Raw genomic sequence first — 22,753 nt, forward strand, 5'->3', positions numbered from 1 at the left:
TTATCATTAATAATTTCCTTTATAGATTTGAGTAGATAGAGAAAAAGCCATAGTAGAGAGATGAAATAATAGTAAATAATTGATTTGGTAGTGCTACAGTGCACATTCAAATATGACCAAAAATTTAGATTTATTATAGATGAAGTCTTTTCGGAATTTGTCTAATCTAATACCATCAATTTATATGTCCTATTAGCTATTTCAAATACTTTTTTGAAATTTAGCTAATCTATTGAAAATGCTCTAATATAGCGAACAATTGAAATGGAAGGACTTGAAATCAAATTGTCAAATTAATAGATTGGATAGGTCAGAGGCCCAATGGAGTCTAATGCTTTGTTTGGATCCGTAAAGTATTTCATCTTATCTTATCTCATTATTACAACTTTTTTAAATTTTCATACAAAATATAATAAATAATTTAACTTTTTCAAATTTCAATTCAATTTTTTCGAATTTCAAAATAATAATAATATTAAAAATAATATTTTTTTTAATTTTTAACTTTTATCTAAAATAATCTCATCTCATCTATGAATCCAAAACAGCCCTAAGGCCTTTATATGGTCTACTCATAAATTCCTGAAAATTATAAGAAAACCTCGATTCTTAGAGCACTCCCAATGGATGTTGTATAATACATTTTTCTTTAAAAATATAAAGAAATGCTCTCAAAACACCCTCCATTGGATCTTCTATTTTAAAGTCATTTTTTTAAAATCAATTTATATTTTAATTTAGATTAATTTAAAATAAAATAAAATTATATGATATTGTATATAGAGAGATATTATAAATATCAAAAGATATAATGATATTATTGATAGTTAGAGAAAATATTTAAAATAAATAAAAAATATAATATTTAAATAATATAAAAAAAATAAATAAATAAATTTAAGGTATATTATAAAAGTTAATATGTAAAATAAAAAAAATAAATTTTGATAATATATTTTAAAAAATTGAATGAAGGAGCCATTAAGAGTGCTCTTAAATTAACTTTTACAAGTAGCCTCGTAAATTTGCAAGCCACTCAACTTTTACAAATCTCAGTTGGGGCAGTTTACATCATCTACTACATAAATGGGTTTGTTTCATTCGCTATAATGCCTCCTGGCTGTAGCGTTTTTCCAGTTTTACTACTTAAAGTGAACGCCGAGCTCGTTCGAGTCGATTCGGAGACACAGAGGGATTCTCGGCCATGTACAGTGGGTCCGGTGATGGCGAGAGCCATGAGGCCGTGCGGAGGAAAATCCCGCCTGATTCATCGATGCCTTGATCCGAAACCTCTGCCGGTTCATCGGTTCCGGTGCCGGACTTAGATCCTAAGCCTTAATGGGTCCGTATTCTGTCTCTATCTCACATTTTCCCCTTTTTTTGTTTTTTTAAATTTTAGAAATTAGTTTTTTTAGATCATTTTTCTTTTAGGTATGCGAACTTTATGCATAAACATCTTTTTGTGTGAATGTGCGTGTATGGTACTGGCAGGTGGCTGCTATGTACTGTATTTTATCAGAATTCTTTGTTTGCTATATTTTTTTAATGGGGATTTAGAGTATTTTCTTTCGGGACCTAAATGGTCTGGGACATAAATAATTTTAAGGTAATAAGATGTGTTTAATTAGCATTTGAATGCAACCTCTGTTAGACTGTTTGGTTCTGAAGAAGATGGGGAAAGATCTTGCTTAGATGGTTATTTGTCATTTGGGATTTGAGGAAATGGACACCTGCGCTCAATTGAGGCTAATGCAACCTTTTGGCTTAGGTAAATTGAGTTTTTCAACTTGGAAAAAAAAAGCTCTATGAGAAGAAAATAAAAATGGGTGCACTATTCTTTTTATGGAGTGTTTGGATTGAGAAACGGGAAAGTTATGAAATTAAGAAGTGTCAAGTGTAGATGACCATGTATTCTGTCTTGGTGAAGTCTCTCCCAGAATTCTGCTAGAATAGCCCACCATAATATGTGATTATCGGATGGTAGTCGATTTTCTAAATTCCTTCCTTGATATATAGAGGTTTTGCCTTGTAAGTTTTTCCCTTTTAACATAAAGGCCTTATAGTTCCCTTATTGCTGATTCATCAGTTTCTAGCATATGCATTGGTGCATAGTATGAAAATGCAGACTCGATATTCATTTCTTGATGTCAAAATGTGTATTTCCTTTTGTATCCTACTATTTAACTTAGTATTTATTTTGTAAAGCTTGAAACAAAGAGAAACTTGCTCGATATGTTTCAAGAGAAGCAACAAAAAGTGATGAAGCTAATAATACTATCCTGAGTTTCTACAAGAAGGCATGTGTTGTACTTGTAGCTCGGACTTTATTTTAAAATACTACGTATAAAGATAGGATGGGGACAATATACTGGAGTTACTTTCTTGTCTTATTTCTTGTTGCATATGTTCATGGAAAATGCTTAGTACACCGACAAAGTGTACCGATAAAGTACACCGATTAGTGTTTTTTTTCTTAAAAGCATTTGTGTGTGTTTATTTTTTAGTATTTAAAAACAAAATACAAATGATTTTTAAAAAAAAAAAACGAATAACACTGATCGGTACCCCTTTCGGTACCAATCCTCACTGCATGTAGCACCGTCCTATGTTCATTGACAGACACAAATTTCTTTAGTAATAATAGCAGCAGTAAAAATTTTGCTTCTCAAAAGAAAAAAAAAAAAAAAAAAAAAACAGCTGTGAAAAAGTTTGTGTTTTTTGCAGTTACAAATAACTTTATTTGGTATGTGCTGGCTGTTGCATATTTTACATACACACAAAAGCCACTGAGAACTTAGGCTTGGAACTTTTTATGCTCTGTTTTTTGGATAATTTCTTTTCTTTATCCCCCTTTATCGCACACCCATCTTCTTTCATTTATTTCTTATGCTGATATAAGTTGTTTCCTCAGGGTTCAGAAACCTGAAGAAGGATCCATCAGTCACAGGGTCCAGAGGCTGGCAAAATATAGATTTTTTTTTATAAGCGGCAAAATATACTTTTTAAAGGACTTATAAAAAAAATATATATATATACTTTTTAAAGGTATCATCCTCATCTTCCTGCCTGGTCTGCTGATTGTTGTTAGGTTTTACTGCCTAAGTATTGGTAATCTGTTTTCTGGTGAGAATATCGCCTCTAATTATTTCAGAAGCAATCAGATCTGTTGCTCAATGCTCACAATCTTGATACAAATTCCTACCAGAAAAGTCTGTTGAAAAGTTCTCATCCTAAACCCAATACAGTGTACCAAAACAAAGCCAAAGATGCGCTTACTGGATTTTTTATGCTATGTCCTTGAAGAAAGCCACTTTGTACTAAAAAAACACTCTTCATCTGTTTATTTTGCCAAAAGCTGAACACACTTGTATGATTAAAATAAAATCTGGATGTACAACGAAAATGAAGTCATCCAGTTTTTCTTTGTTTTCCAAAGAAGTTAATTGTGATGTGTTTGAACTATTTAGGCTTATAATTTTTTTATTATTTTTACTCGCACGAATAAAAATAAAAAAAGAATAAGTATTCTATTAATTCAGTATTACGGATGGATTCACAACTTTTGATGATGTGAAATTTAAAATTGAAATTTGTCATCCTTTTTCCTCTGCTTCACCTTTTCTATGTGGTACGCACTTTTTTTTTTGCATTTTGATTTTAGTTCCACTATTCCTTACAACTGATATGCCTTGGATAGTGTTTGATGAACATGTTCTCCGTGGGAAAAGTGGTGGAGGAAATGCTGGGGAGATGGATTTTGAAAGCTTTCTGGACTTTGTACTGGCCCTAGAAGACAAAGACTCCCCAGAAGGGTTAACTTATTTGTTTCGGTGTCTTATCTTCATGAATGGGGTTACCTTACCGCAGCTGACATACACTCACTTTTGTTGTTGATTATAATCTGGCTCCCTAATTTATCTCGTTTGCTTTTCTTGGTGGTTGTGATAAACTCGTGTGTGTGCATGTGTGTCCATCTTTTTCCTCAATCTTCTTTGCAACCAAGCAAAGCCAAGTATGGAAGAAAAGAAGGGAAACATCTAAAAGCTGAGATGTTTTCTGATACAACCTTCCAACAGTAAACCTCTGTTGTTTCCTGCTTGTAGTACTAGAGCAAGTTCTGCAAGTCTCAAATTACCAGAGACACGAATCCAGGAACCATTTAAAATTCTGGTTTACCTATTAAAATCCTTTATTAATTAGTTAGTATCCTTGGCTGGTGGCATGTGAATATCATTTTGATTTTTCCTTCCATACCTTCATATAAATTGAATCAGGGATGTACACCAGAAATGGATCGATGGTGGGAACTATGAATTGTATATCGAGGATGGAATTTGGGATATGATCAAGACAGCTGACTGGCTAATGATTACACTGGTCGCCCTGTTTGGATTAGAGATAAATTGAGATATTTTTAGATGAGTTGAATAAAATATTGTTAGAATATTATTTTTAATATTATTATTGTTTTGAGATTTGAAAAAGTTGAATTGTTTATTATATTTTATGTGAAAATTTAAAAAAGTTGTAATAATGAGATGAGATAAGTTGAGGTAGGTTTCGAATCTAAACAAGCCTTTAATTGCAAATCAGGGTGGGACTGTAGCCAGCATGCTTATAGAGGATGTACGATGTTTCTGCGCCCATGACAACACAGAAAATCTTCTCCAACAAGAGGAAGAGGCAGAAGAAGAATGACTTGTGTGTCTGAAACCGATTATAGTTTTTATGATTTTTGTTTTTTTTATTAGCATTCGTCCCGACTAATTATAGTTTTTATGACTGATTGTTGTAATGAATTGATATGTTCAAATACATGTGTAAAGATCTTATTGGTACTCCCAGCAAATTCTTTTTAGAAAGGTGCTACACCAATCATCAGCAATTAACCCTTCTTTTTAAATACAAAATAAAATAAAATAATACAAAATCTTCTATCATCTCCTTAATTTCAACTCTCACTCCTTAAATAGTTAATTCCAGTTTGTAATCACTCTTCAAATCATTAATTTCAATTATCATCTCCAAGCAACCAAAACATTTCAAAAAATAAATAAAATAAATAAGCAAAAATTCAAAAATATATATATATATAATTAGAATTGTATTTTCTATTTTAGTTATTTTTTATTTATTGTCTTTTTGAAAATTTTAAGGATAGATTTGGGCTTTTTGAGAGAAAAAGGAGTATATTAAACTTAATCAATAAATTAAGGCCTCGTTTTTTTTTTAGAGATGAAATGAATTGATATTAAAGTTAAAAAATTGAATAAAATATTGTTAGAATATAATTTTTAATATTATTTTTGTTTTGAGATTTAAAAAAATTGAATTGTTTATTTTATTTTATTTAAAAATTTAAAAAAATTATAATAATGAGATAAATCTTTTTTAAAAATTTTAAGTTTTAGTCTCGAAAACAAACCAGACGAAGTGTTTGTCAAAATTAATAATAGTGAAGGGTGATTATCAATAGATAATGAGAGTTCGAATGAATTTTACCGAGAAAATTTGAAGTGACGTCCCGAAATCCAAGTCTTCGTGGGAAGGAGAGCTTGGCAAAGGGGGTTTTAAAATGAGAAATTTTATTTATAATTCTAAGGTAGGAATTTTGTGTGTAGTCTTGTTGATAAATGGTATAGAAAGAAAAAAAATATTATTTTAAAAAGATATTATTATAATTTTAAATATTTTTTAAATATAATTGTATAGATTTGTATGAACAATTTCTATATGAAGATTATATATAGATTAACTCTTTTAAAAATGAGTAATACTATTTGTAGTTGTAGAATATGTAAATATTATATAATTATTTAAAAAAAAATAAAATCTATTATTTAAAATTATTTTTTTATATAGATTCTATATATATATATATATATATATTTTAAAAAAATTACTGTAAATATAATTTATCTTTAAAAATGGCTTCTGATTTTCTTTTAAAAATAGAGCGGGGGTTGGGGGGTTTTCTCAGTGAGAGTCACTCCAGGGTCTGTGGCAGCCAATTCTTCAGGATTCTCCGAGTCCCAAGAGCGCTCAGTTTTGAGCTCGCGCAAAGCAATGGACGTCCCCAAGGAACAGATCGCTACTCTTCTCGAGCACGGCCTCTACAGCTCCGCTCAGATGCTCGTATTCCTCACTTACCTACGATTTTACGCATTATTTTCATCTCTGGATTTCAATTTTTCGTTGAGTTTTGTCTGATTTTCGTTTTTTCTTGGACAGGGCTGTTTTCTTGTTTCTTCACCTGCTGCAAACGCTGAAACCACTCCACATATTAAGGCTGAGAGCTTGGTTGGCAATTCAATTCCTTTTCCTCTCATATTTTGGAATTTTCCCGGGCTTTATCGTGCTTTTCATCGCAGTTTAATTTTCTCTGTACCTTTTCCTGCAGGTGCTTCTCGGTGACGCATTGTTCCGCGAGCGCGACTATCGCAGAGCAATTGTAAGAATATGATGCATGATATATGATGCGAATATCGCAGTTTAAACACAATCTACCTAGACACTGTTGAATTTCCATTATATATAATGCATTTTTTAATCATTTAGTTTGCATTCCAATGTTTCCATTATACATTGACCTGCGTGCTTTTTGTAACTTATATCACTAATTGCTGAATAAGCAGAAATGTTGTCATTTTGTATTGATATCCAAGGGGATGCTTGAGGAATGAGATGAGATAAAAAAAATTTGAATAGTAGTAAGATGACTTGTGAATAATAGTCAGATAATTTGAGTTAACTATTTATTGGGTTTTGGGAAAGGAGAGAAAAAGTTGAATACAAAATATTATAAAGTTAAAATATTGTTAGAATATAATTTTTTTAATATTATTTTTGTTTTGAAATTTGAAAAAGTTGAATTATTTTTAATTTTTTGTTTGAAAATTTAGGAAAGTTGTAATGATTAGTTTGAAAAAGTTAGTTTGAAAGTATTTGTATTTGAATGATGTTTAGGAAGGAAATGAAATGGGATGGGATGAAATGAAATGAGATGAGATGGGATTTATTTCCAAACATCCCCTAAGACTCTCGATAGCCTAAACAACCATATTGAGAATCTGGTAGACCGTCTATACTTAAGGTTTTGTTCATCGAGATTTCGCCCCAGGTTTCAAAAGAGTTGAGTGAAGCATGAAACTTGATTGCTGGGATTGAATGTGACTAGGTTATTCGCACATGCAACTCTGGAGTATTGACACAACCTGGTAAGAAGCTGCATCATCAAACCCTGGTGCAAAATTGGAAGATTACTATAAGTGTGTCTAGGACTTGCCTTTATATTAATGTTGGAGGATTTCAAGCTTGGGGTCTATGGAACTTTTGATGCCATGTGAGACATTGGACAAATGTGAGAATGTGCGGCTTTATCTTCTTTACATGATTGGTTTAACCACACGGAAATATTTATACGTTTATGTATGTATGTCTGTATTCATATACATACATACATATATATAGATATATTCCCAATATATAGGAGAGTTTCAATTTCCCCTAATCTTGCACCCATGGTGAGTCAAAGTGATGGGTTTCAATTCGTGTTTTTGGGTCATGTTCATGTCGTGTTAAATCATGAACACTCAACTATATGGGTAAACCCGAACCCAACCTGTTAAGCTATACGTGTTAAACTCTAACCCAATCCATTTAGATAATGAGTCGTGTCATGTTACTTGTTTGACCCGTTTAATAATAAATATGAGTATAGGTCTAGAATTACAATCTCAACAATAAAACTATAAACATACTGAGAAATATCAATATTACAACTCAACAATAATAAAATTGTGATTTTGACATAAAACTTAAACAAGTCAAAACGGGTTGATTTTAGCTTAAGCGGGTTAATCCGCTATTGGGTGTTTATAAATCGTGTCTTAACAGGTCAACCCGTTTTGCCTCGAACCTGTTAACATCAAATTCAAACCTACTAATTTCGTGTCATGTGTAAAATCTCAAGAATTCTACAGAAAGATGAATACACGAGATATCTTTTGTGTTGGCTTTCCCACTATAAGCCGTGTAGTTTTCCATTATATTTATAGCTGTACAATCGAACTTACAAGCGTATAATAAGGAAACAAATATGAGCAAAATAAGGAAACAATCAAATACACGTTTGTAGGAGAAAGTTACGCTAGCTGAATTATTTTGAATTAATAACAGAATGGAAGGAGGGAAGAATTGGTGCAGATGCTCCTGAAGTTTCTGCTGAAGATCCTAATGAAGATTCTGATAGTCTAACACCCCCCCTCGAATTAATGGGGTTGTTACAGACCATTAATTTGCTCTTAAGATACTAAAAACGTTGGGCAGTTTGGCCTTTTGTGAAGACATCTGCTATTTGATCCACGGTTGAGACATGTTGGACTTTAACGTCATTGTTGCATACTTTCTCCCGAATAAAATGATAGTCAATCTCTACATGCTTCGTTCTTGCATGGAACACTGGATTTGAAGCGAGTGCAATTGCCCCAATGTTATCGCACCATATAGTTGGTATGTGGACTAGACCAATAGCCAATTCTTTGAAAAGCATTCAAAGCCAGTATACTTCAGCTGTAGCAAGTGCCATTGAACGGTACTCGGCTTCGGTACTTGAACAAGAGACCACGTTTTGTTTCTTGGAGCTCCAAGAAACCAGGTTCCTTCCCAGAAAAAACTCCATAGCCGCTAGTAGACCTTCTATCGTTTGGATTGCCTGCCCAATTCGAGTCGCAGTAGGTGTGTAATTGTAGAGGGGATGGTGTGTAGAATAGGCCATGGTTTACAGTGCCCTTTAAGTAGCGAAGAACTCGCTTCATAGCCTGCCAGTGTGGAGTTCTTGGCTGGTGCATATACTGACATAGCTGGTTAACAGCATAAGAAATATCTGGACGTGTTATTGTGTAGTATTGGAGTGCCCCAATAATTTGTCGATAAGTAGAAGGATCAGATATTAGTTCTCCTTCTGTACTTGACAGTTTGGTACTCGCCACCGTAGGCGATGCAAGTGGCTTGGCACCAGCCATCTTAGTCTGGTCTAAGAGATCACAAATGTACTTTGTTTGACGTAAATGCAGACCTTGTGAGCTCCTGTCAGCCTCCACACCTAAAAAATAAGAAAGAGAACCCAGATCCTTGACATGAAAATTTTTTTGCAGATGTCGAATGATTTTGGTAATTTCTGAGGCATTAGATCCTGTCACCAAAATATCGTCTACATATATTAAGACAAAAAATCTTATATTTTCAGTATGTAGAGTAAACAAAGAGTAGTCATTGACTGATTCTTGAAAACCAAGCTCAATGAGTTGCTGTGATAATCTTCGAAACAAGCTCTTGGGGCCTGTTTAAGGCCATAAAGGGACTTGTGTAATTTGCAAACATAGTTTGGTTTGGTCTCATCAACAAATCCTTTGGGCTGTTCCATAAACACCTCTTCATCTAGAAATCCATGGAGAAATGCATTTGAGACATCCAATTGTCGGATGGGCCGATGAAAATGAACTGCAATAGCCAAAACTAGTCGAATAGTAGTTGGCTTAATCACGGGTGAAAAAGTTTCATGGTAGTCCACACCACTCTTTTGATCATACCCTTTGGCCACGAGTCTGGCCTTAAAACGTTCAACACTGCCATCTGGTCTCCTCTTGATTTTGTATACCCATTTGTTTCTAACAATGTGTTTATCAGGTGGGCGAGGAAATAGAGACCAAGTCCCATTTTCCATCAATGCATCAAATTCTCTGCCCATTGCAGCACGCCATTGTGGATCCGAAACTGCTTGAGTGTAGGATGTTGGTTCAGGAGTGTCCAATACTGCAGAAAAAGCTTGCAAAGGGTGTCTGGTAGTATAGAACATTTTATAGTCAGAAAATGATTTTGGTTGAGAGTGACCTGTTTTGGAACGGGTTTGAATTTGAGTGAATGTTGGCTGGACAGTTGGATTGTTGGAGATATTATCTGGTTCTTGTGACAACAGCGGAGAAGGATATATGGGTGGTATGACATTTTCTGGGTCAATGGGATTTTCAAAATGGAAAGTGGTAGGAGAATAATCGTTGGATGATGCAGGAGGTGGGGATTGTTGTGTTGATGTCACAAGAATCAGCATTTGAACAGAAAGGATAAAAGGATCATTTTGAGGTTGTGCTGCTGCAGAGATATTAGATAATAAATTACTAGATATAACTGAACTAGGAATTATTAGTGGTTTACCTGTAGTAGGATTCGGCCTTCAAGATGTGGTGTGCTCGACTATTTCCTTAGCTAGGAAAGATAGCTCATCAAAGATGACATGTCGTGAGATGTACACCCTTTTAGTGGATAAGTCAAGACACCTATATCCTTTTTGACAGTAAGAATAGCCCAGGAAGATGCACTTTTTACTCTGGAATGCTAGCTTATGTTCGTTATATGGTCTAAGGAGTGGATAACAAGCGCATCCAAAAACACGTAAGTCCATATAAGTTGGCTCAGTTTTATGGAGTAAAAAATAAGGTGTCATATTATCTAGGACTGTGGTAGGCAATCTGTTTATTAAGAATACTGAAGTTAGGAACGCATCAACCCAATATTGTGGGGATAAATTTGATTGAGCTAGAAGTGTGGGCCCCATTTCTTGGATGTGTCTGTGTTTCCTTTCGGCAATGCCATTTTGTTTAGAAGTGTGTGGGCAAGTCAACCTATGGTATATTCCTTGTGCAGTTAAAAAAGTTTTAAACTTGTTGGAAGTAAACTCTCCACCATTTTCTGTTTGTATTTGCTTGATTGATGTTGAAAAAAAAAATTTCTGCAATTGTTTTAAATTTAACAAAAGTGGCAAACACATCAGATTTTCTGTGCAAAGGATATAGCCAAGAATATCTCGAATAGTCGTCAATAAACAAAACATAGTAGGAACAACCTCTAGTGGATTGTACAGGGGAAACCCATACATCAGAGTGTATTAAAGCAAGAGGAACAGAAGACTGTCGACTAGACTCTGGAAAAGGTAGTTTCTTAGCTTTGCCAAGTTGACAAGCTGAGCAAAACTCTATTTTATTTGAAGGACCTTTGACAGAGAGTTTATTTGAATGAAGCAAACTATCGAAAATGACACTAGAGGGATGTCCTAGTCTTGAGTGCCAAGTCTCTGCATTAGCTCGAACCCCTATTGTTGCCGAAAGACATGTGAGGCTCTTATGAGAAATCTTGGACCCAGCTAGTGGATATAGGCCGTTCTCAACCACACCTTGAAGTAGAATTCTGCCTGTCAGGTTCTCCTTCACGATAAAACCATTAGCAGTTAAGATAAAGTAACAATTATTATCTAAACAAAATTGGTTGATAGAGATAAGATTGGTGGTTGCTTGTGGGCAATGAAGAATTTTGTTTAGATGAAAATTTGAGTGTCCGAAGTTAAAAGTGGTAGAACCAGTACGTAGAACTTGCAAACCTGAACCATTTCCGACGGTTACAGTTTCTGATTCATGAAAGGGCTGCTGATGATTGAAATTAGCTGTATCTGATGTAATATGAGCATTGGCGCCGCTGTCCATGTACCAAACTTGATGACCAAAGGTGGCATTAGTCTCAGCCACCATTGATGCGAGATCTTGAGGAGGGAACCAGTCAAAACGGTGAAAACAATCAATAGTAGTATGGCCAGATTTACCACAAATTTGACAAACGGGTCGGTTGTTTGGGAGTTGTGGAGGAGTAGATCTGGTCTGTTGGTGTGGCCGAGAGGTTGAAGAACTTGCATGCTGTATTTTTGTGGGAGGGATTGGTGGTCCTTTCTTTTTCACATAAGTAGGTGCCTTAGATTTGTTTGCAGCAAATGCAAAGTGAGTACCATCCGTGCCATAAACAGAGTGATTAACATCCAAAAGATTTTCATAGCCCAGCAATTCGGCTTAAAAGTCTTCGAATGTGAAGTCAGTGTCACGAGATGCAAAATTAAAAGAGGTGAAAAATGGTGTGTATGAGGATTGCAGGCCACCAAGGAGAAACGAGATCAAGTCTTGATCATCCACAGGCTTAACAGCTGCTGCCAATTGATTTGCAAGATTTTTGGCATTTTCAAGATACTCAGAACAGGATTTGGTACCTTGAGTCAATGTTTGAAGTTGACGTTTAAGATGAGAAATGCGGGAACGAGATTGAGAAGAAAAACGAGTCTGCAGGGCAGTCCAGACTTGCTTAGAGGTTTCCAATCCATAGACAGTGGAAACAAGTTTTTCCGAAAGAGATGCAAGAATCCATCCAAGGAGACAAACATCTTTCTTCTGCCAAACAACATAGGCAGGATTCAATGAACCAGAGGCAAGATTTTTCGGAGGACAGGCTTCAGTACCATCAATGAAGCCAACTAAGTCGTGTCCTCGAAGAAGATTAAGGAATTGCATTTTCCATGCCAAATAATTGTGGGAACCATCTAGCTTAACGGAAATAGAGGTGGTAGAGGGTGGAAGGATAGGGTCAGGGATGGAGGTGTCATTGGTGTTGGCCATTTGGATTATGCGGAAGCAGGAGAAAGGATCGTTTAGAGAAGCGTTAGCTTATAGTATTGGCTGATACCATGTAAAATCTCAAGAATTCTACAGAAAGATGAATACACGAGATATCTTTTGTGTTGGCTTTCCCACTATAAGCCGTGTAGTTTTCCATTATATATATAGCTGTACAATCGAACTTACAAGCGTATAATAAGGAAACGAATATGAGCAAAATAAGGAAACAATCAAATACACGTTTGTAGGAGAAAGTTACGCTAGCTGAATTATTTTGAATTAATAACAGAATGGAAGGAGGGAAGAATTGGTGCAGATGCTCCTGAAGTTTCTGCTGAAGATCCTGATGAAGATTCTGATAGTCTAACAGTGTTCATATTGGGTTCACGGGTTGTGTCACATATTGCCACCCCTAAGTCAAACCTCAAACATAATCTCTGAATGAGAGAAGTACAACTCAGCCACAAGACCATTGGTCAACTAGTCCACATTTAAATGGTACCAAAATCTAGTTTTATTCTTTATGCATTACTTTTTGATTGGTTGCCTCAAATTGTTCATATGATCATCATCAATCATCAATCATGAATCATCATCATCATCATTTTTGTTTGTTGGGAAATTTTTAGTTTCATTGAATCTGTTTTCTAACAGCATACATACAAGCAAGCCTTGCAATACTACAAGATAATTCCTAAACAGAGTCAAACAACTTCTAGAAGTTCACTACCATCAAACAGGTCATCTTCTCCAAATTCTTTTAACATCTCGGCAATTAATGAAAATGAGGTAGAGTGATTTTTTTTTGCTATGAATTCAGTCCCTTTAATAATTAATGTTAGGCTCTTTTATGGTTAAGGTTTATTTTTTCTTGCATCATTCACCTTATCTGTCTAATGAACAGGTGAAGTTCAAAATCGCATCTTGTCACTGTGCACTGAGTGAGAACAGAGCAGCCCTTGCTGAGGTTTTGACTATTGATTCTATCTCTCCCCCCTTCACATGTGCACAAAACACACTTTCTTGATGGTGGCCTCTGTCCACTTATGCAGAATGTTGAGAATTTTGTTTTTGTGAAGTGAGTCCATAATGGACAAGGAATAACCTGGCAATTTATTGGTTTTTTTTAATTGTTGTTTCTATCCTTTTATCTTATTTTTGGGTTCTTTTGATGTGCAACATCATTATATCACCACTTATATTTTGCAGATGGAGGGAATCCCTGGCAAAGCAAGAAATTTGCAGATGCATCTGTTGATGGGAAAGCTTTATCGAAATTCTAGACATATCCGTCCTGCTATTGCTTGTTACAAAGAGTGCTTAAGGTTTGACAATTTGAATTTCTTAATACCAGCTGTCCTTTATTTTATATTTTAGTTTATTTTCTCTATTATATCTCCTTATGCTAAATCTGAACACAATGAATTGTGCAAGTACACAGTTTTGCTTATGAAAAGGAGGCAAAAGTAGAGTGGACAATAATCCATTCTTGGTCTCGTGTAGACATTCTATCTTAACTTGCCTGAACATAAAGACTGCTATGCCTAGCTAGTGCCACTAAGCACAATAGTGAAGGTGCAGTATTTGAAGTGAGGCAGGGTTGTGGTTGAAGGTTCAATATCCATTGTAGACAAACTTCTCTCCCTCTCTCTACTTATCTATCCATCTCTCTCTCTCTCTCTCTCTCTCTCTCTCTCTCCCCATACACAACAAAAATACATGCCTTATTTTGGTGAGTCTGTGTTAAATGATGGATCTCTTTTATTGTAGTTCTTTCTTAGTTTGTAACGCCCCAAGGGAGGCTCAAGTCACATCTAGGCCCAAGTCAATTGTACAATTGGAACCTATTGGAATCATTGTAAAGAGCAATAACTTCTCCCTCTCTAGCAATGTGGGATCACATTCAACTATACTCACTCAATACGGGGTACTACAATCCCATCTAGAAATGTGAGACTTGAAACGTGCCACTTATGATGGAACAGCCCATTTGGGTGTTGGGAATTATTTGATACCATTTGCAACGCCCCAAGGGAGGCCCATACCATATCTGGGTCCATACTCCAAAAGCTTGAGTCAATGGTACAATTGGAGTATATTGGAATTATTATAAAGAGCAAAAACTTCTTCCTCCCTAGCAATGTGGGATCCCATTCACTGCCTATAGCCTATACTCACTCAGTATGGTTTATCACATATTATCTCAGCCTTACCCTTGTGGCTCTTATTTAATTTACCAATTTTATCTTGCAAATAAAAATTACAAACAAGTTGTGAGTAGCTCTAGGAATATGCATTGAACGTTCTTTTGATGTTTGGATTGCCATTATCTGTCATTGAAGTTTCCAGACCCATAAATGCTGCTGCATCCAATATTCATCACTACATGCCTTACCTTGCCTAAAGGGCATGCATAAAAAGTGCATTTCTAGCATGTGAATGCCTGCTTTCTGAATGCTCAATCACCTGAATTGTAAAAACAGTAGTGATGCTTGTGATATTATTTTATCTGCTTTTCAAATTCATGCTTCTTTTTGACAGGCATTGCCCTTATGTCCTTGATGCTATTACAGCTCTAGCAGAACTGGGAGCTACATTTAAGGACATTATTTCATTGTTTCCTCAGGTTTGTTGGTGAAAAGCATTAAACCAATTTGATATATATGCTCTATCAATGTAAGCATGCAAGTAGTCATATTTTTCTTCATGTGCTAGAAGTTTATGCTGTTGTGAGTGTTAAATCTCCTACATTACCATATCTAGGCTAGCAGAATTTTGTGTATCACCATATGTATTTTGAATATCTGTTATGAGTGTTCAATCTGCTAATTTGAAAATTCTGCGATGCCCTTGTGTATCAATGACCAGCCCAATGTTTACATTCTACATTTTTGGAGCTTCTAATTGTAACTTGATTGAATTACATTATCTTCCTTCTAGCTCATAGTGTTTGAAAAATAAGATGATCTTTCTTTTGATACCACCGGTGTTCTTTACTTTTGATTCCAGACTCCTATGAGAAGCGGTAAGGCTTCATTTGATCATTTTGACTCAAGCCGCTGGCTGCAAGTAAGTACTTATTGAGAGAATATATCGTATCATGAGGCACTTATTAGCATAAGAGTTTAGCTACATACAGTCGTGGAGTGTGCAAGTGTCATGCAGTCGTTTTGAAAAAGAGTGAGGTCCGCTATTAAAATATTAATTTTCTTTTTATGTGGGTCCCGTATTTATTCACTTTTTTCAAAGCGTTTGCGTGGCGCTTGCACATTCACGACTGCAACTATCATTTCTCTTAGCATAATCATCCTCATTATTATCAGCTTTTTATTGTTAGTTGCTTGTGGTAGGACTTCTTTCCCTTCTTTCATAAATAGCTTATTATCTGAGCTTCAGCCCACGCATGCACTCCAAGTACTCATCCACGTGATGTGTAAAAGAGTGAATCTTAAACTTATTTTTTTAGTTGTAAAAAAAAAAAAAATCATTCTCTCCAAGGCTGGTTCTGAATGTTGTGTAAGCCATCTTCAGCCAACCTCCACCATACGTGCCTTTCAGTGCAGCCACCAAAGAATTGCTTATGCACTAAACGCTGCTTATATACGCTTACTAAAAGACTAACTTTCATTCATTAGACCAGTGTGAAACTAAGAAAGAGAGATGTGCCTAAATCAGCATACAAGAAAACTGTGTACGCTCAGAGAAAAGGAGAGATGTTTACAATTACCAACACAAGAAGGCCTCTACCCTATATCTTCTTGATGAAGATCTCATCCATGCAGATAAATTCCTCTCTTTCTTTTAGGAATGGGCTTGAGTCCAACGTGGGCCACAATTTTTGTGGATATCTGAAGGTGGAAAGCTTATCCGGGTGCCCATTATAGCATCTGTGATCTTTGCTCCTAAAACTCATGCTAGTGAATAAGGTAAGGCCCTCACCTAATATGAGCAGCTTTGGTGGCCCATTTTCTTGGGTAGGTATGTTTCATAAGGAAGAATTAAAGTTGAACCCCATCCCATTTGAACAAAAAATACAACTTCGCCAAAGTATCTTTTCTTTCTTATGAGTGGAAATCCAGTCCCGTAGTCCCTTTTCTTTTATTTTTGCAAGACAACCAGCCGAACGGTAATATATAATAACTTCGTCTTTCCCTTAGTAAGTCATCAAATTTGGTTGGTGCTTTTTGATCCCCAGTTGCTATGGGGAACAAAGGATGAAATACAATAGATTCCTCTATTTAAGTGGTTCGCACTTTTTCTGGTTCCTGTTCCTAACTCCTCCCCAGGTAGTTCCCAATGTTTAGCACTTTCCATACTTCGTGGGTGCTGCATATTAATAAAAACCTATATTGTTTTAAACTAGTTCTTCTGGAAATTTTTGAAAAGCACATAGCTTCTCATCCAAATGACCTCTCTATTGAGAGGTGACATTATAAATTAACCTAAATCAGTAAGACCTTGAGCGTATCCCATGTTAGTCCTGAGACAACGGTGTCTAACTTGCAAAGTAATGCTTGAGCTGGAGTTAGAAGGGACTCTTCCCTCGATCTGGAAGGCTGGTATTTTTCCTGTATGGTGTTTACCAGGTGGGTCCCTCAATCTAGAAGGTATGTCATAATCACCTACCGTCTAGCCATGTTTGTCTCCCTTGAAACTTTTGTGTCTAATCAACATTGGGATTCATAATCGACTACAAAAGCAACTAACTCAATGCCTATTTGCTCTAGATCTACTGTACTAGACACTTGAATGTATTCCATTGCAAACAACCCATAGATCTTTTGCTGTTTATGTTGTTATCGTTCTCACCTGTCACTACACCTCAGCTGCTGGGACTAGAACTGTTTCTGCATCTGGCATCCCCCAATCGATTCTATCTTTAGAAATAGAGCCAGTTTCTTAATACCGAGTTGTCTCTCTGAATCTATCAATTCACTGGACTGTTAATTCCTCAAGTCAAACCTCCAATTGTTCTCGCTTGCCACTAATAATGGGTCTCAGTTGATTTCCTTAGTAAGTTCAAAAAGTCGAAAGAGTGCAGACTAGCCACGAAGCAAGTGGTCAAATATTAGTTCTTCATGGGCTAGATTGTTGATTCATATTTCTTATAAATTAGTAAAGTTTCTTTAACCATTAAGTCATTATTATATTATGCAATGCTAGGTGCCCATCATGTTGGAAATATTTTTTATTTTTATTTTTCTATTCAGCACAAAAACATGGACATTAAAAATGTGGTTGTTTTCTTTTCAAAAGAACGAAAAAAATTAGTTATTGATACTTTCACTGGTGTTTCTGTTAGGATATATTGCTTCATTAATAATTGCCCTTTTTGTGCAGCGCTATGTTGAGGCCCAATGTTGCATTGCGTCAAATGATTACAAAGGTAAACTAACATCACTTCTGATTTTGAGAATATTATCTGTTCGTGGTGTGAATATAGACTGTTGCCTGTACATCAAATATTAAGACCCTGACGCATGATCTGCGTTCTAAAATTTTCTACTGCTGATATATGTTGACATCAAGAACCTAATTACTATGATGCAAGAACCTAATTACTATGATGCTTCCAAATGAAGCCTAGAGGTACTGCACTTGTTTTTTAACTGGCATGATGGACTATTACATTCCGTATTTGCATGAAAACATAATATCTTCTCATATACACATTTAAAGGATAGCACAGGCTGGTGAAAGTTACACGATCTGTGCCATTTTTGGTAACTGTCCTGGAGTCTTCCTATCTGGAGAACTTTGATTGTTTGTGTGAAACTCACCCATGGTTGAAGAAGGGGGTTGCTCTTACTTGAACTCTGACCAAGGCAAGAATTGTAACCGTTGATCACTTGGTCTATTATTTGGCTTTATGACTAGTGAAATACATGTAGATGATCTCCTTTATGGTAGAAAAAGTGTTGTCACTTTTCTCATTATCTGATGTAATTCTCCCACAGCTGAAGTTACTAAATCTAAATTTTTGCTTGGTCTCTGCTTGAGTAATAGTCGATGATCTTTTACTGTGGCATCTTTTATTGGCAGGTGGTTTGGAGCTCTTTTCAGATCTGTTACAACGTTTTCCTAATAACATACACTTGTTACTTGAAATTGCAAAGGTACAATTTTTTTAAAACAAATTGCAGCATGTTAATATGCCAAAAATGTTTGTGTTGCTTACTAGTTCGGCTTGATTGAGTCATGCTCATGCGATATACATCAAAGCTGTTTGTGTTACTTATCAAAAAAATATTTGATTTTCTCTGTTTATGAAAACCACAATTACCTTGGGCTACTTGTCACAGCCTTTCACATTTTATGACAACTGTTTGCTTTTTTTAAGTTCTAATGCCTTAATGCTTGGCAGTTTCTTTCTCTATCTAGTAAATCTTGTAGGCAGAAGCAAATTCTATAGAAATGATTCACAGGGATATAAATTTGATTTACTAGATGTGGTTTTTCCTGGCTACCTTTTTTCCATCATATGTTGGTCAACAACAATACTCTTCTCTGGTAGTGTGCCTCAGACCTGCATGCAAAATCCGCATTTATAGTAATGGGTCTGGGTAGGACCCTTGTTCTGGGCATGGCTTGGGCTACACAGCTTCAAAAAGGGAAGATAATGCTATTTGAGCTGCAGTGCAGCCATCTTATCCGCCGAACTAGCTAGATGCTTTTGTCTAACTGCCATGTTTTTATTTGTTGCTACGAGAAAGTGAAATGTAGTTCCTATATGAGGTCCCCTTCGATTTTTTTGGAGGAAATACTTGGTCAACATTATGCTGACTGAATTTTAGTTAGTTGCAGCAACGAACGCTGCCCCTCCTGACAAGAAAAATAAAAAAAGAAACCTCCACCTTGGGAAAGGTTGCAAGACATTATTTAAGATAAGTTATCTAGCTATGTTGTATTTATTATCAGCCAACTGCTTAAATATTTTATATGTAAGCAAAAAGATATTAGGAACTTACGTTGTATTACCATGCAAGCTCAAGTCCGCCTGTGGATGCATAGTGATAAAGAAACCAATTTTGCTAACACATTGCCAAATGTTTCTTTGCGGTATATGATTGTATGCAAGTGTTCTTTGATTTTCAGATGCCTTTCTAGCCTGATCACTGACATTAAATTTCACATGGGTCTTGAATGGTACATTTAGTAAGTTGCTTCTAGCAAGCCTACATCATTTTAACTTCAGTTTATTTTTTACCTGTATGTAATGTGAAGATTGAAGCCATTATTGGAAAGAATGACGAGGCCATCATGAATTTTGAAAAGGTAATAGGCTCTAGCTTATTATGTTTGTACAATTATAGTGCTCTCTCTCTCTCTCTCTCTCACACACACACACACACACACACTCAAGCATACACAAGTGTGCATGCAGACACACAAAGATGGAGGCATATTCTTGCAAGAACATATAAGCATAGAGTTTTTGGTCTTTTCAGGCTCGATCAATTGATCCATACATTGTTACTTATATGGATGAGTATGCAATGCTTCTGAAGACGAAGTCTGATTATTTAAAGCTAAACAAGTTAGCACATGATTTGCTGAGTATTGATCCCACAAAGCCAGAAGTTTTTGTGACTTTGTCCGTACTGTGGGAAAGGAAAGATGAGAGAGGAGCTTTGTCTTATGCTGAGAAGGTCAGTTAATTCGAGAAAAGCTTGGATAGATGTCTTTCCTTATTACTAGATCTCATGAGATTCACTAATTCTTTGCAATCAGGGCATCCAAATTGACGAGAGGCATATACCAGGTTATATTATGAAGGTATTAAAACAATTCCACTCATGATAGAATGGTATATCTTGTGGATGATATATTACAGAATCCTTGTACCCCGGGAGTTTTTTTTTTTCTTCTCACCCTCTTATCTTCAATTCCATATCACGAAGATTTCTTTCAAGTTTTCAGGGTAACCTCTTGTTAACAGCAAAGCGAGCAGAAGCGGCCGTAATTGCTTTCAGGGGAGCTCAAGAATTGAGACCTGATATTCGTTCATATCAAGGTGCAGCTTTCAAGGGGGAAAAACAGGGCTTTACCATTGACTTATTTATGTTTAATGTGACTTTTTTCTAAACAAAGAAGGAATGATAGAGAAATGTAGAAGCATTGAAATGATATAGACCTCCCTTGTGATTTCAGGTTTGGTTCATTCCTATTTGTCTCTGTCTAAAACCAAAGAGGCTTTGTATGCTGCCAGGGAGGCGATGAAGGCAATGCCTCAATCTGCAAAGGCACTAAAATTAGTCGGGGATGTTCATGCCAGTAACTCAAGTGGCAGAGAGAAGGTATCTGTAGAGATCTATTCAGGATCAGCTTAGAAATAAATATTGCTTTCATCCAGAATTCAAAACCATAAAAAAAATTGTTTTGAATATAACCTAATTTGTAACAGGCAAAAAAGTTTTATGAGTCAGCACTTAGGCTGGAACCCGGTTACCTAGGTGCAGCTCTAGCTTTGGCTGAGCTCCATGTTATTGAAGGTCGAAATGGAGATGCTGTATCTCTGCTTGAGCGATACCTCAAAGATTGGGCTGACGACTCTCTTCATGTTAAACTGGCTCAAGTATTTGCTGCCACAAATATGCTTCAAGATGCTTTGTCACATTATCAGGCTGCATTGAGGTAAAACCTTACATAAGATGTGAATCTCATTCCGATTTAGGACATAAGATCTGCATTGCTGCAGATTTTCTTTTGTAAGGGGGTGCTTTAGAGCATGAAAAGGGCCCATTGTGTTTTGCATGATAAATGAAGGTAAAAATCCTTGATTAGAGCCATCAGGACTACCTATGGCATGGGATCATAAGACAACCAGTTTGAAATGGCTGCTCTGAATTTACCCATTCAAAATCACCAACTTCTGTGATCAGATGCTATGAAAATCGCGGTCAGGCTTTTCAACTTCCAGGAATGTTTGTGAATTATGAACAGGGTAGGGGAAATCCTTCAATGCTCTCATCTGAAAAATGCTTTCAATTTGACTTATTTTTATTTTGTTGCAGGATAAACTCACAGAATGAAGCTGCGAAAAAGGGGTTAGAACGCTTGGAAAAACAAATGAAGGTTCCTTTCTGCTGCTGTTCTTTTTTCAGCAATTTGTTTGATAATTTGCAGCCTTCCAATTACTTCACATCTACTTCTCCGCCTTTGCTTCAGGATGATAACTCTATTTCTATTGATAGCTTACCACAGATATGATCAACCAAAGCAACTGAACATTTTTAAGTAAAACTAATGGGAAGGGGAAAGGAAAGGGAAATCCGAATGACTCCCCCTGGGATTAACCTTGTATTCTTTTGCAGGGGGTGGATCCTGATGCACCTGAAGAAGATGATGAAAATGAGGTTGAGGATGCTGATGGAGACCAAGAAGAGACTGATCTTTTGTAAGGACAAGTTCAGACGGTGAGTTTTCATATTTTACAACAATGAGGAAATCCCCTCGCAGATTATACGAGTGAATAACAAGTAATTTGAGATTCACAGTGCTGCCCTGTCCTGGCAAGCCAAACTGGTGACCCGCGATTATGGATTTCACTTAAGATAAGTGGAAAATTAAAATTATGCTGCTTAAGCAGGAATTTAGCAAGTATGAAAAGTGGACATTTATATATTCTGTGTGGATGGATGTTGAGGTTGATGTATCTTTGAGGATATGGCTTAAAGCAAAAAGGAAAGAAGATTAGGCATTGGTGCGAGGGGCCGTTTTCTGGATGCTGTAAAATTGGGTCTCTTATATTTGGATGTGTATAAATGATGTAACATATTGTGTCAGTTTTAGATGTTAGTTTCATTTTGGAAATTGACATGTAAGCCAAATGGCCAAACCGTCAAGACGATTTGTTTGATTATATTTCTCTTTGATGAAGGGAATTATCGCGGTTTAGCTCATGTGGAGAAGAGGCCAACCTGTACATCCCAATTATGTGGTGATTGGTGATTCCTTTTACGTTTTAACGATGCGTTTATGGTAAAATTTGTAGACTCGAAAAAAGTCCAAAGCAGAAAGGTCGAAGTACTGGTTTTGTCTGAACTCTGAATACAGAAAATTGTATCTATCTAAATGTTAGTCATTCAACCAAGTTCCGGGGAGTTATACGACACGGTTGCAAATGAAACAAGTATACAAATGCAAATAATGGTGGTAATTAAAGTACGCAGGTCAAGATTGGAAAACGAGTATGACAACTAATGCATGTGGAGTTATAAACCCTCCCGTAGCAAAGGATTCAGTCTTACATCACGAGGACCACA

The 22,753-nt window shown here is 35.9% G+C and overlaps 1 protein-coding gene, 1 long non-coding RNA gene and 1 other non-coding gene across 5 annotated transcripts; all 3 read left to right on the forward strand.

Annotated features, from left to right (window-relative positions):
* The first annotated feature begins 1,029 nt into the window (after window positions 1-1,029).
* LOC121251309 lies at window positions 1,030-4,484 on the forward strand. The gene is made up of 2 exons (XR_005937981.1): window positions 1,030-1,342; window positions 4,275-4,484. It is a non-coding gene; the product is annotated as an uncharacterized LOC121251309 (long non-coding RNA).
* LOC121243517 lies at window positions 4,029-4,146 on the forward strand. The gene has a single exon (XR_005936167.1). It is a non-coding gene; the product is annotated as a small nucleolar RNA snoR104 (small nucleolar RNA).
* A 1,468-nt stretch (window positions 4,485-5,952) lies between the features above and the next one.
* LOC121251614 (anaphase-promoting complex subunit 7) lies at window positions 5,953-22,390 on the forward strand. Of its 3 annotated transcripts, none has more exons than XM_041150893.1 (18): window positions 5,953-6,135; window positions 6,232-6,300; window positions 6,401-6,451; window positions 13,143-13,277; window positions 13,393-13,455; window positions 13,698-13,813; window positions 15,030-15,114; window positions 15,498-15,557; window positions 17,829-17,874; window positions 18,531-18,604; window positions 19,713-19,763; window positions 19,937-20,137; window positions 20,220-20,264; window positions 20,409-20,529; window positions 20,640-20,785; window positions 20,893-21,122; window positions 21,503-21,563; window positions 21,803-22,390. In XM_041150893.1, exons 1-18 carry the CDS (start codon window positions 6,067-6,069, stop codon window positions 21,887-21,889), a joined length of 1,710 nt encoding a protein of 569 aa, XP_041006827.1. In that variant the 5' UTR covers window positions 5,953-6,066; the 3' UTR covers window positions 21,890-22,390. The 3 variants fall into 3 exon arrangements, with proteins under 3 accessions (XP_041006827.1, XP_041006837.1, XP_041006844.1); XM_041150903.1 differs by having other exon boundaries at window positions 20,409-20,502; XM_041150910.1 differs by lacking the exons at window positions 21,503-21,563; window positions 21,803-22,390 and having other exon boundaries at window positions 20,640-20,807; window positions 20,893-21,056.
* The last annotated feature ends 363 nt before the right edge of the window (window positions 22,391-22,753 follow it).

Source organism: Juglans microcarpa x Juglans regia, chromosome 1D (genome assembly GCF_004785595.1).
Source record: "Juglans microcarpa x Juglans regia isolate MS1-56 chromosome 1D, Jm3101_v1.0, whole genome shotgun sequence".
NCBI classification, from domain to species: Eukaryota; Viridiplantae; Streptophyta; class Magnoliopsida; order Fagales; family Juglandaceae; genus Juglans; species Juglans microcarpa x Juglans regia.